The sequence below is a fragment of the Oncorhynchus clarkii genome, chromosome 9, assembly GCF_045791955.1.
Source record: "Oncorhynchus clarkii lewisi isolate Uvic-CL-2024 chromosome 9, UVic_Ocla_1.0, whole genome shotgun sequence".
NCBI lineage: Eukaryota > Metazoa > Chordata > Actinopteri > Salmoniformes > Salmonidae > Oncorhynchus > Oncorhynchus clarkii.
This window is the reverse complement of record NC_092155.1, coordinates 47,068,743-47,083,469: the sequence shown is the minus strand read 5'-3', so window position 1 is coordinate 47,083,469 and position 14,727 is coordinate 47,068,743. Positions and strand designations below refer to the sequence as shown.

At 43.6% G+C, this 14,727-nt stretch overlaps 1 protein-coding gene across 1 annotated transcript; it reads right to left on the bottom strand.

Moving 5' to 3' along the window:
• Positions 1-267: 267 nt before the first annotated feature.
• LOC139417259 (cholinergic receptor, nicotinic, alpha 4b) lies at positions 268-14,574 on the bottom strand. The gene is made up of 6 exons (XM_071166517.1): positions 14,514-14,574; positions 10,978-11,150; positions 6,480-6,524; positions 6,050-6,159; positions 3,141-4,638; positions 268-393 (listed from the first exon to the last, which is right to left on the bottom strand). The coding sequence occupies exons 1-6, from the start codon at positions 14,572-14,574 to the stop codon at positions 268-270; spliced, it is 2,013 nt and encodes a 670-aa protein (XP_071022618.1).
• Between the last annotated feature and the right edge of the window lie 153 nt (positions 14,575-14,727).

Genomic DNA, 14,727 nt, shown 5'->3' with positions numbered 1-14,727 from the left:
ACACCCCCTCCATGTCTTAGTGAATAACCTCATGATAACCTGTGCGCAATGGCATCCACAAATAAAGACAGTGGCTTACACGTTCAATCTAAAAATCAACAAAAAATGCATAAAATACCACAAATCAACCACTATTAGAAAACCTAGAAATATATTGGTCTAGAGAGACTCACAGGTAACTTTGCATTGTAACTCTGTGTCGCTTGTCTTTAATCTTTCTCGGAATCGGACTTCCACACAGTTTCACTGTGTCTGGAATCTAGGTTTCTAGATCATTCCAGCCAGCCAAGGAGGAAGGAATAGTCCCAGTGTTCCCAGTATACACACTAGTACAAACATCCACAGAAATATCCTGTCAATGACCATGGCCACATACTTCCAGTCCTCCTTTACCTGATGGAGAAGAAGAAAAGAGATGAGATGGTCATTTCAAATATCCACACCACACCACACATACATTTTACAGGCTGTCAATTTCTGCCCTTGATTGATTTCTCGCGAATGGATGATTTTTTTCAGTACAAGTGGAAGCTATCCCTTCAATGTCAGTCATTCCCAGCTTGCTTATGAAATATTCAGGACAACATTGTAAAGCCTTATTTGTTTCAAAGAGAAGTATACACTGGCTAGAGCTCCTGGCCATATACTTTAGCTACATTGTGCTACTATCTTTTGCAGAGACCACCAATCTTTGCCTGGGAATTGACCTGGCCTGTTTATTCAGCAGCTTCTCTTCACAGTAGAAACAATCCTCAATTGCTAATCAAAGCTTGTCTGTGTCACACCTGTTTGCCTATGACTCTCATCTATCGATATATCTTTACCAAGGACTTCAAAGTGGTTTGCTGCCTATTGGTTTTCTGCTTGCAATACCACAACCTTGGTGTGCTTCAAAAGAAAACACAGGAACTTTATCTCAAGGACACCTGGAAAGACATGTATTGTCAAATTTAGGGGAGCGGCCATCCACTAAATATGAAGGAATGGATTTGGCAAGGTAGTGAGAAAAGTCTCAAATGTCATTTTTTTTCTGAATACCCCAGAGCTAAACCTTACTTTTACCGAAAGCCTTTTCATGTGGATCATGACTACAATATACAGTATATCAGGGGTCTCCAACCTTTTCTAGCATCACTTTAAAAAAATGAAACGTGTTGCGAGCTACTTGTTTTTTGCTAGTTTTCAAATAGGTACATTCTTCTCTTCTCCCCTGCAACTCTTCCCCGGGTCTATAGTGTACAAGATAAAGTAGTGCACTGTGTTCTATACCTTGTAAAATAATGGTTAATAAACAACTCTAAGGGGGGCCCCATAAACTCTGTTTTATATTTTCCCAAATTTCTGCCCTTGATTGAATTATTATTATTTTTACTCTCAAAATTACAATTGTTCCTAGAGAAACAACGAAATTTGATGTTCTGAGTCCTTCTCAATGCTTAAATCACATAAGACAATTTCTTTTGAAAACTAACAAATAGATTTTTTAGTGTAATTTCCCTTAAATTGTGCATCTAACCCTATTACAGGGGCTGAGTCACTGGCTTACTTGGGCTCTTCCATGCCGTCCCTAGGGGTGGGTTGAGTCACTGACGTGATATTCCTGTCCGGATTGGCGCACCCCTTGGGTTGTGCCATGGAGGAGATCTTCGTGGGCTATACTCGGCCTTGTCTCAGGATGGTAAGTTAGTGGTTGAAGATATCCCTCTAGTGGTGTGGGGGCTGTGCTTTGGCAAAGTGGGTGGGTTTATATCCTGCCTGTTTGGCCCTGTCCGGGGGGTATCGTCAGACGGGGCCACAGTGTCTCCCGACCCATCCTGTCTCAGCCTCTAGTATTTACGCTGCAGTAATTTATGTGTCGGGGGGCTAGGGTCAGTCTGTTATATCTGGAGTATTTCTCCTGTCATATACGATGTCCTGTGTGAATTTAAGTATGCTCCCTCTAATTCTCTCTCTTTTTATATTTTTCTCCTTTCTTTCTTTCTTTCTTTTCTTTCTTTCTTTTCTTTCTTTCTTTTTTTCTTTTCTTTCTTTCTTTTCTCTTTCTTTCTTTCTTTCTTTCTTTCTTTCTTTCTTTCTTTCTTTCCTCTCCTCTCTCTCGGAGGACCTGAGCCCTAGGACCATGCCTCAGGACTACCTGGCCTGATGACTACTTGCTGTACCCAGTCCACCTGGTCATGCTGCTGCTCCAGATTCAACTGTTCTGCCTGCGGCTATGGAACCCTGACCTGTTCACCGGACGTGCTACTTGTCCCAGACCTGCTGTTTTCACCTCTCTAGAGACAGCAGGAACAGTAGAGATACTCTGAATGATTGGCTATGAAAAGCCAACTGACATTTACTCCTGAGGTGCTGACCTGTTGCACCCTCGACAACCACTGTGATTATTATTATTTGACCCTGCTGGTTTTAGGCTGGGTTTCTGTACAGCATTTTGTGATATCAGCTGATGTAAGAAGGGCTTCATAAATAAATTTGATTGATTGATCAAGTGTGTGAGGAATGTGCCGGTCTAGCAATGGTTGTGTACTGCTGCTGCTCATTTCATGGCAAAGTTTGCAAATAACAAATAATAGATACAAATGACGTCCTTACTAATGAAATACTTCTGCCAGGCAAGTGCACTTTGGAGTTTACATTTAATTGAGATGGTTTTGTGGAAAGTATGCCTGACAACCCACAAGGCAGTTATCAAATCAACTACACACGTAGTGATAGACAAATGCACGCACCACAATATTGCTGAAAATGTATTGGCTGATACTGTGTTAGGTTTGGCTTTTTAAGCCAATAGTGGCAAACCAGGGGTGGGAGAATGTTTTGTTGATTTGATAGTAGCTGGGAGCTTGCAGTGTCTGATACTTGTGAGATTTGTTTATGACAGTTTGCAATGGAAAGTTTGCATGTATTTTCAGAATTGTTTGGCGAGCTACTCATATGTGGGCTGCAAGGTACAGTACTAGTAGCTTGCGATCGACCTGTTGGAGACCCCTGCAGTATATCAAGTCATAGGGCTACCTTGTGACAAGATCTTCGTAGAAGACAATGCTACTTTCAACATTGAGAGAATGTTATAAAAAACATTTATGGTTCATAAGGAAATTAAGGACCTCTGACAGAAAAGGTAATGTCAACAAACTCACTGAGAAGTCGGCGTCCTCTGCCCTGAGGTGGTCAGCGATGTACTGCACACCCTCTATGGCCCTTCTCATCGACGGGGATATTCTGTGGACCATGGTTTCCCGGATCACTAGGTCAACAGTGGGCTCTGTGGAGGAGGCTCTAGCTAGTTGGTCTAGCAGGACCTGTCTCTTTAGCCTTCCTTCACCTACAGCCTCTCGGCCCTTGCCACCACCAGCAACCCCACCCCCTTCCTCGTGCAGGCAGCAGTACTGGAAGCTGTGGGAGCGGCAGCGGTGCCCGACCCTTTGGGGGGGCTCCCAGTTAGACTCCCTCTGGTGGTCAAACACATGCTCTACACTGTGGCTCCGCCCGTTGGGGGACAGTATTTGTGGCTCGTCCCGGGGAAGAGAGTGGACTGGACCCAGGGGACCCAGCGGCAGAGACGGGGGGGAAGAGCATGGAGTGGAGGAGTGGGTTGAGCAGGACAAAGGGGAGGCGGTGTTCCCGAGCTTGCCAGGCTCCTCAAGGAGGATGGAGTACTGGCTGGAAGGGGAGCGGCAGAAGAGCTGGGGGGCCTTGATGGGGTGCTCCTCCAAGGGCAGGCCCTGGGTAGGAGAGGGAGATGGTGAAGGGGAAAGGGCCAGGATGTTGGAGCTGTCAGAGGGGGTGGCAGGCATTGTGTGTCCCAGCTGTCCAAGCTGTCCTAGCCCCGTTTCCACCCCGGCCCAGAAAGACTGCGACTGACTGGCTGCTGTCGAGGAGCTGGTCCGGTGCATCATCTCAATCAGCTTCAGGCAGTTCTGCTTGGCGGTGGCCGGTGGCCGCTTCATGAAAAGCACACGAGGCACCAGGTCCAGGAAGACCCGGCGCACCCAGTGCGGCATGCCGTGGGTGCGCGGCGAGCGGTGGTGGACGTTGAGCACAAAGACGGTGATGATGATAGATAGGGTGACAAAGATCATTGTGAAGAGGAGGTACTCGCCGATGAGCGGGATGACCAGCGAGGTGGACGGGATGATCTCGGTAATGAGCAAGAGGAAGACGGTGAGAGACAGCAACACAGAGATACACAGGGTGATCTTCTCGCCACACTGGGAGGGCAGATAGAAGACCAAGACAGTCAGACAGGAGATCAACAGACATGGTATAATCAGGTTGATAGTGTAGAAGAGCGGCAGCCTGCGGATGATGAAGTAATAGGTGATGTCGGGGTAGATCTCGGTGCAGCACTCGTACTTCTTGGTGTTGTACTTGCCCACAGCGTTGATGATCACCCACTCGCCGCTCTCCCAGTAGTCCATCTGGTCCACATCACTGGCTATGCTGATCAAGTCGATCTTGGCACGGTCGTAAGTCCACGAACCAAACTTCATCTTGCAGTTCTGCTGGTCGAAGGGGAAGAAGGTGACGTCAATGCTGCAGGAGGACTTGTAGATGGCCGGCGGCATCCACTTGATGCGTCCGTCGTAGAACAGGTGGGCCTTGGTCAGGTGGGTCACCGCGAAGTCACCATCAGCGCTACAGAGGAAATACATTAGAGAAGTAGCAACCTCTTGAATGTGTTATTCATGCAATATCATCATTGGAAACATGGCAGTTACTTTAAGGATTTCTTAAGTCAGCATTGGTTTCCAGACTTATATTAGCACTAAGCATTTGTGAGGAATTTAACAGATCAAAACCCAGTGTTATTCATGAACAATTTTACACAATATAACATTACATTATCACTGACTGCATGTTCGAGTACAATAAGGAACACACCAACAAACACAATTTTTGAGCAACAACTGCCATTTAACTACAAAATGCATGTACTCATGCATTTGCAAAATTCCCCAATGCATTGTGCCTGCCTGCTGCCAACAATAAATGTAATATGTGTACTACTAATAATTGACTGAGCTTTGAACTCATGCTTCCATGTTTGCTTGGGCTATTTTCACATTAGACCACACATGTTAATTTGTTGATTTCATGAAACTAAAAGTCTGGATGCAATGAACTGCGAAAGGTGATGATGTTTCTTTGTGATATCCAATCATTCACAAATGTCTGTATGGTTTACCTAGCCACCAGCCCAGTTATAAAAACCCAGCTGCAGGTTAGAAATCCAATCTAGCTATCCTTATCAGCTTACTGTCCTTTTACAGGATGTAAAATGTGTCCACCAGTGGGTACCCGTCAAAGGGATACATGTTGTCTTTGACCTCCCAAAGCACATCCAATCACATTTTGTCCCCTATTCCCCTCCTAGTGTATTGCATTGTGCAATGTAATAAATCAAATATGTTTTGTTTATGACCAGGCCCATTTTGACTGACTTCTCTCGGATCTATTTTAGCCAAATTGAAGTAATGACAAAGGACGAAAGATTTGGCTCGATGCTTAAATGCTTCCAGCTGTTCTTAAACTCATCCCATTTGTTGTGAAGGGATTTCCCCAACCGCAATCGTTACTCATCAACACAGTGGTCTATATAAGACGATATACATAAGCCGGTTCTGGTTTTCCTTTTTCGTTCAGTCCACGCATTCGGTTCCACTCCATAACGGTGACAAACGTTAATGATCAGTCTACTCTGGAGAACACTTGAGGGGGCAAAAGCGAGGGGCTGAGGGCATAACTACTAAATCCCCCCCCATATGTTCACTATTGGAAGGACCCTTGAGATGGGGAAGCTGACTCATGCAGGTCCCAATGGGGATTCCCCAGAGTGGAACTGAGGGACAGACTAAGCAAAAAAGGAGAATTGGAATTTCGAGTCGGAATTCGGAATCGAAAATCGAAAATCGGAATATGCATCAGTCAATATTGAAGTCTTTCATAACGACTTGTTGTCCAGCTGTCAAACTATTACACTGTTAGTTTCGGTACACCTTAGGCAACTTGTTTGAAGTGAAGGATTGCCTAAAAACAAGTACTTTACTTGTTATAAAGCACAATATCAGGCCTCCAGATGATTTCCGACGGGATGCGGATGGAGGTGACATTCTCGTACTCCTCTGGGTTCCAGCGGAGTTTATAATCATTCCACTCCTGCGGGGAATAAAGATGAAATGTTCTATTCATGCAGGCACGTTACATTACAAATAATATGTCAAAGGTAAATGTGCAATACTATCATGCCAATTGCTCTTGCCGTGACCGCACTCTCCGAGGGTGTGTTGGGATATGTAGAAAATACATTATCATTTCACACATGCATATAATACACACTTAGATAAGCACCCACCTAATTATAATTATTTTTTAATTATAGTTCATAGAGATCAATTATATTCTATTCTATGTGTGTTCTATTGAATTCTATGGTCCAGTTAATGTAAAATGGAGCTCTGCATTTGATTCGAACGTACTTGTTTCACCCAGACGTTGGTCGTCATCATCTGGTTCTTCTCATCCTGTTTGCACAAAAAAAAGAATGGAGTTGAAGGGTGTACCGTAAAAAATAAATATATATATACTGTGCCTTCGGAAGGTATTCAGACCCCTTGACTTTTGTTACACTACAGCCTTATTCTAAAATGGATTAAGTAAAAAATAAATCCTCAGGAATCTACACACAATACCCCCATAATGACAAAGCAGAAACAGGTTTTTAGAAATGTTGCACATTTATTAAAACTAAAATTCCCATTTACATTAGTAATCAGACCCTTTGCTATTAGACTAAATTGAGCTCAGGTGCATCCTGTTTCCATTGATCATCCTTGAGATGTTTCTACAACTTGATTGGAGTCCACCTGTGATAAAATTGTTTTGATTGGACATGATTTGGAAAGGCACACACCTGTCTATATAAGGTCCCACAGTCGACAGTGCATATCAGAGCAAAAATCAAGCCATGAAGGAATTGTGCGTAGAGCTCCGAGACAGGATTGTGCCGAGGCACAGATCTGGGGAAGGGCACCAAAACATTTCTGCAGCATTAAAGGTCCCCAAGAACACAGTGGCCTCCATTATTCTTAAATGGAAGAAGTTTGGAACCACCAAGACTCTTCCAAGAGCTGGCTGCCCAGCCAAACTGAGCAATCGGGAGAAAGGGCCTTGTTCAGGGAGGTGACCAAAAACCCTATGATAACACTGACAGAGCTGAGAAACAAGATTCTTTGGTCTGATGAAACCAAGATTGAACCCCATGGCCTGAATGCCAAGCGTCACGTCTGGAGGAAACCTGGCACCATCCCTACGGTGAAGCATGGTGGTGGCAGCATCATGTGTGAGGATGTTTTTCAGCAGTAAGGATTAGTCAGGATCGAGGCAAAGATGAACGGAGCAAAGTACAGAGAGATCCTTGATGAAACTCTGCTCCAGAGTGATCAGGACCTCAGACTGGGTGGAAGGTTCACCTTCCAACAGGACAACGACCCTAAGCACACAGCCAAGACAAAGCAGGAGTGTCTTCGGGACAAGTCTCTGAATGTCCTTGAGTGGCCCAGCCAGAGCCCTGACATGAACCCGATCAAACATCTCTGGAGAGACTTGAAAATAGCTGTGCAGCAATGCTCCCCATCCAACCTGACAGAGCTTGAGAGGAACTGTAGAGAGGAATGGGAGAAACTCCCAAAATACAGGTGTGCCAAGCTTGTAGCATCATACCTATGAAGACTCAATACTGTAATCGCTGCCAAAGGTGCTTCAAGAAAGTACTGAGTAAAAGGTCTGAATACTTACGTAAATGTGATATTTTTTATTTATTTTTTTATAAATTGCCAAAAATGTCTAAAAACCTGTTGTTGCTTTGTCATATTAGGGATATTGTGTGTACATTGATGAGGAAAAAGAAATGATTGAATCAATTTTATAATAAGTCTAACGTCACAAAATGTGGAAAAAGTCAAGAGGTCTGAATACTTTACCAAGGGTGTGTATATGTATATACAGTGGGGAGAACAAGTATTTGATAACCTGCAAAAATCGGCAGTGTTTCCTACTTACAAAGCATGTAGAGGTCTGTAATTCTTATCATAGGTACACTTTAACTGTGAGAGACGGAATCTAAAACAAAAATCCAGAAAATCCCATTGTATGATTTTTTAAGTAATTAATTAGCATTTTATTGCATGACATAAGTATTTGATCAGCTACCAACCAATAAGAATTCCGGCTCTCACAGACCTGTTAGTTTTTCTTTAAGAAGCCCTCCTGTTCTCCACTCATTACCTGTATTAACTGCACCTGTCCACACACTCAATCAAACAAACTCTAACCTCTCCACAATGGCCAAGGCCAGAGAGCTGTGTAAGGACATCAGGGATAAAATTGTAGACCTGCACAAGGCTGGGATGGGCTACAGGACAATAGGCAAGCAGCTTGGTGAGAAGGCAACAACTGTTGGCGCAATTATTAGAAAATGGAAGAAGTTCAAGATGACGGTCAATCACCCTCGGTCTGGGGCTCCATGCAAGATCTCACCTCGTGGGGCATCAATGATCATGAGGAAGGTGAGGGATCAGCCCAAAACTACATGGCAGGACCTGGTCAATGACCTGAAGAGAGCTGGGATCACAGTCTCAAAGAAAACCATTAGTAACACACTACGCCGTCATGGATTAAAATCCTGCAGCGCATGCAAGGTCCCCCTGCTCAAGCCAGCACATGTCCAGGCCCGTCTGAAGTTTGCCAATGACCATCTGGATGATCCAGAGGAGGAATGGGAGGTCATGTGGTCTGATGAGACAAAAATAGAGCTTTTAGGTCTAAACTCTGCTCACCGTGTTTGGAGGAAGAAGAAGGATGAGTACAAGCCCAAGAACACCATCCCAACCGTGAAGCATGGAGGTGGAAACATCATTGTTTGGGGATGCGTTTCTGCAAAGGGGACAGGACGACTGCACCGTATTGAGGGGGGGATGGATGGGGCCATGTATCGCAAGATCTTGGCCAACAACCTCCTTCCCTCAGTAAGAGCATTGAAGATGGGTCGTGGCTGGGTCTTCCAGCATGACAACGACCCGAAACACACAGCCAGGGCAACTAAGGAGTGGCTCCGCAAGAAGCATCTCAAGGTCCTGGAGTGGCCTAGCCAGTCTCCAGACCTGAACCCAATAGAAAATCTTTGGAGGGAGCTGAAAGTCCGTATTGCCCAGTGACAGCCCCAAAACCTGAAGGATCTGGAGAAGGTCTGTATGGAGGAGTGGGCTATATAATTTTTTTTCTTCCAAAAACATTCTTAATCTATAGACACATAAGGTCACACAAATATTCAGGGAGATTGCGCTGCTTTGCCTCAAATTACCTACTAATGTCAACTTTGGTGTGGGAGGTAGCCTAGCGGTTAGAGTGTTGGGACAGTAACCAAAAGTTGGAAAAATCTGCTGTTCTGCCCTTGAGCAAGGCAGTTAGTCCCCACAACAACTGCTCCCTGGGAGTCAATGATGTGGACCTTGATTAAGGCAGCCCCCTGCACCTCTCTTTGTGTTTAAACTGCAATATGTAATTTAGTGGGCGTCCCAACCAAATTCATATTGAAATCTGCATTATAGATCTGTTATTTTTATTGAAAGCAAGTCTAAGAAGCGGTAGATCAGTTCTATGTGCGCTATTTCAATTCTTGCCGTTCTTAAGTTTAACTTTTGCGTCTTATACTTTAGGTTTTTGTACATCACCTTCAAATGAGCTGAAAACACAATATTGTGGGTATTGAAAAGATACTTCACAGCAGTTTAGATGGTACAATGATAAACTGAAATTAGGCAAACTATTAGAATTTTTGCAACCAGGAAATGGTGGAGCGATTTCTGCATGTTGAACCTTTAAATGCGGAAGACACATTTCGGTTGAATGCATTCAGTTGTGCAACTGACAAGGTATCCCCTTTCCCTCCTTTCAAAATTCTTATCAAGATGTTCCAAGATGAACATTTGGGTTAAAGTATGCCAAGTGGTGAATAATGTATGATAATACAGTCCTGTAAAGCATTTTGAAAACCCAAACAATATGCTACCCACAAGTACTTGTTGAATTTCTAATGAGCAGCTTTTTGGTCCCTAAACGCCTATGTCCTATTTGTCCCAAGAAAGCCATATGCTTCATGACTAAGTTACAAAATAAACATTAGACAAATGTGTGAATACAACACAACGTAACATTCCTTTTGGAGAAAAAAAATCTGCCTGTGTTCTCTGCTCACAAGTGCCACACACAGAGCTGAGCTGTCACTTCTTCTCACAGGTTTCTTTTTCCCAATTCACTGTCCCCATATACCACCCTGCTGCCTGAGAGGACTGAGACTGGACTATGAGGATGCCCTTGGGTAATATTTGGCCGGTAATTCTAGCCAGAAATTACTCTTTTAGAGGCAGCAAAGCAGGCAAGTGTAGAGAGTAAGCCTTTTAATTGTGTGTCAACATTGTGAGGACCGTCCCCCTAGGAAACATGGTACACAAGTTTAATCTAAAGCTTTTAGTTAATGAGTTAAAGGCTGTGAAGACCAATGATTGTATTTGCCTTTTAAAATCCAACCCGCTGTATAGGTTTATTACAGTCTCTCGAGTCAATAACTTTCTCATAGTTTCTTGGGGGGGGGGGGGGGGGGGGGGGGGTGCAAGCGCTTTAAATTCTTGAAATGAATGGTCCTGGCATAGGTCTTGCCCCTGAGACACAACCTGTCTTCAACCGTGTTTCAGCCTATCAATAAGACTAAAAACAGATCAAGTCATGTTTGAAAAATGTATATTGCACTACAGTGTGTCCAAACTCAGTGAATCCTAACTTCTACCTAAATCACTAGTTTCCTTTTGACATGTGGAAATTTGACTGAAGTTTAAGTTAAAGATTTAACCCCAGTGCGTGCATCTGTCATTTACAACAAAATGATGTGAATAACTAAAGGAGTTGTTTGAGTTTGCTAACCACGTCGATGAGCTGGGCGATGGAGAGGCCAAAGTGGACCAGCACCACATCGGAGGTGTTGGCCACAGGCCGGGACAGCTTGTTGTAGCGGGCAAACAGGTTCTTGAGAAGCCTCTCCTCAGCGGCATGGGCAGCACGGAAAGCATGGACCCGGGGTCCACCAAGAGGACAAACTGGGGGGAGGAAGAAAGACAATCGTCAGGGTGTCCAGTTCCACACACAGCTTCGGAGAACAACAAGCTACTGCATTTTGGTACAGTATCAAATGAAAGTGTTTGAAAATAGATCTTAGGCCACTGCTTACTTGGGCTACATACAGTGGACAAGTGAATGTTAAGGCTGACCCTCTGTGAAATACCCTCTGTGATATTCATTTATCATTAACTCAATAACCTACCATCGTCACTTTTCTATTGGTATTTTTTGTTTCAGGGTATTAATATTATGTAATGAAAAACATACACCCATGTGCAATCAGGAAGTAAATCGTGGTCTTTTCATACAAGTCAGACAACAATCGTCTAGTATCTCACTCCTGATGCTTGGCTAGTACCTACCAACTATTCGGCTACTTTGATTTGACATTACCATCATTAACTCCTTCTGTAGAGCTCATTTCCATCAGTAACTACTTCTGGAGAGCTCATTCCCATCATTAACTACTTCTGTAGAGCTCATTCCCATCATTAATTCCTTCTGGAGAGCTCATTCCCATCATTAACTACTTCTGGAGAGCTCATTCCCATCATTAACTACTTCTGTAGAGCTCATTCCCACCAGTAACTCCTTCTGGAGAGCTCATTCCCACCATTAACTCCTTCTGGAGAGCTCATTCCCATCATTAACTCCTTCTGGAGAGCTCATTCCCATCATTAACTCCTTCTGAAGAGCTCATTCCCATCATTAAGTCCTTCTGGAGAGCTCATTCCCATCATTAACTCCTCCTGGAGAGCTCATTCCCATCATTAACTCCTTCTGAAGAGCTCATTCCCATCATTAACTACTTCTGGAGAGCTCATTCCCATCATTAACTCCTTCTGGAGAGCTCATTCTCATCATTAACTCCTTCTGGAGAGCTCATTCCGATCATTAAGTCCTTCTGGAGAGCTCATTCCCATCATTAACTACTTCTGGAGAGCTCATTCCCATCATTAACTACTTATGGATAGCTCATTCCCATGTCTATTCTCCTTTTTAGATTATTGGATTCTTTTAACCTTTACACATACTTTTGCATTGGACCTTTAACTCCCCTACATTTAAAGACAGAGTATAATCCTGTGTGTCATCTAAAATGAGAGATCTATTAGACACAGAAATTGAGAGGTCACACATATGCAACACTGCATACAAAGTGTAGACCCCACCCCTCCCCCACCAAAAACTAATATCTTATAATGAGTTTCTCTCAAGCAGACAGCCATCGTAAAAACGGCTCTTTGCATTTGGATAGGAGGTGTAATCTGAAAGAGAGGGACCTCTGCTGAGTGTTGGCATATGGTAACATAAGACAGTATCAGATCGAGAAGGAAGCAGAAGAGGATCAAAAAGAGGAATGAAGGCTGAAGGCAGTTGGAGTACGTTGTTTCTCTCACGCTTATACATGCTGATGGCGTGATCAGATGAAAAACCTCTCATCCCTCGCTTTCTCTCTCTTTTCTTTCTTCCCCTCTCTCTCTCTCTCTTTTCTTTCTTCCCCTCTCTCTCTCTCGCTCTCTCTCGTCTCAGTCACTCTCTCTCACCATATCTTCCTCTCTCTCTTTCCCCCCTCTCTCTTTCTCCGTCCCTCCTCCTCTCCCTCCCATTCGGCTCAGATGAGGGAACTCAATTACATCCCTCCTTTTTAGAATCGGCTCACATAGCAGGGAGGATGACCTAACAATGTCTGAGAACAATTAGGAGAGGAGTGAGAGCAAAGTCTGGGGGATATTTAAGCCCAGTCTTTTATTTATTCATTATTTCTCTGCCATTGCACATGTATTGAGTACTGTACATACACAGCCCTATATGATGTTAATTGCCAAGTCAAACAGACTCCTGCAAAAGATACCTAAGTATGAACATGAACAATGGCGAGTCGGTGACACCGTGCATCTTAGTATGCTGCCCTTACACTCAGGTCCTCATCTCCACTCAATCAAAGCTGATGGGCTGTCCTTCAGTTGTCTGAAATCTGGCATCCTCTTCTATTTTTAAAGGCTCAGGATCAATAACGTATTAAATGGATATACTTATTTTTTCTTCTCTCCGTTTACACCTGGATCTGTTTGACATGTCCAGACACCGGCCAACCTTGAGACGAGCCAGGGAAACCTTTCGTTCCAATAACTGCTGGGAGGGACAGGTATGTTTGACCCTATCATTGCATTTTGACTTACAAGCTTTGTCGCAGACAAAACAAGAGATATGCACCCTGCATGGCTTCTCGATAGATACAAGTTCATTTTCAACACTGAGGGTAGGTGTCTATATCAGTCTTATTTTGGCTCTTGATTGACTGTTCTTTACAATGGTCTCTATCTATTTCTTAGCCACTCCTTACTGGCAAAGGCAACATTTAAGCAATAAGGTCATAAGAATATCCCTTAGCCTTGGTAGATTGGCCATGTATCACAAACCCCCGAGGTGCCTTATTTCTATTATAAACTGGTTACCAACTTAATTAGAGCAGTAAAAATAAACGTTTTGTCAAACCTGTGGTATACGGTCTGATATACCACGTCTGTCAGCCAATCACCATTCAGGGCTTGAACCACCCAGTTCTCTTAAACGATGATCATCATCCTCACTGTGTAATTGTGAATGAAATCTGTTTACTGTAAAACAATGACTTCTTTTAACTGACACAACTAGATGAAAAGCTTCTGTGTATCTGAATGTGACTGGTAAAGGCTGGTGTGGGTCTCTCCTGTAAAATACATGTGTGCTCTCCAGTGACATAAAATCAGTGGTTTCCTTTGGCTTGTATGAATATTGAGTGTACCTAAATCTGTCCTCCTTATGATGAGTATGTTTTCCTTGGTCAATAGTGTATGCACGGCACAGGAGGCTGCTGGGGGGAGGACGGCTCATAATAATGTCTGGAACGGCGGACATGGAAACCAGCCGTTACCATAAGCCCATCCTCCCCAATTAAGGTGCCACCAACCTCCTGTGATGCACACCATATTCCAACTCCCTCGCAACAACTGAATCCAAACAACAAGCACAACGGGGAATCCGTCTCTCAAAAGCAGGCTTCAAATCAAATGTGATCCATAATCAAAATGTGTCATTGCAAATCATTGTGGTAAACAACTGATATTGTGTGGGGTGTATATATTTGAGAATATTTGATATTACATTTGTTATTGATCGCATTGCAAATATACACATCTGTAACATACAATTCATGTTCTATCATTACATAATCTAAACAATTTATGATCTATAGGAAACTGTAAAGTCAAGTCCAACAAGCATGTCAATGATCAGCCTATAAACTGAAACACAGAGACAACATCAATTAAAGACAGTCGAATTTCACAAGACTTTACCTTGAGAAGGATGCACGAAGAAAAGTGCGCTCAACACGCGTAAGCACCTGGAAAGATTCATATTGCATACGCCAATGGGCAGTTTCCAGTAGTCAACTCTCTCCTATATTCGGTGCGCTTCAGTCTTTTTAAAGGGTGTCAAATCCCCTTAATCCCCCTAATCAACTTGCATAAATGTTCTACCAGCTGGATGTGGGATGGCTTGTCCAACCCG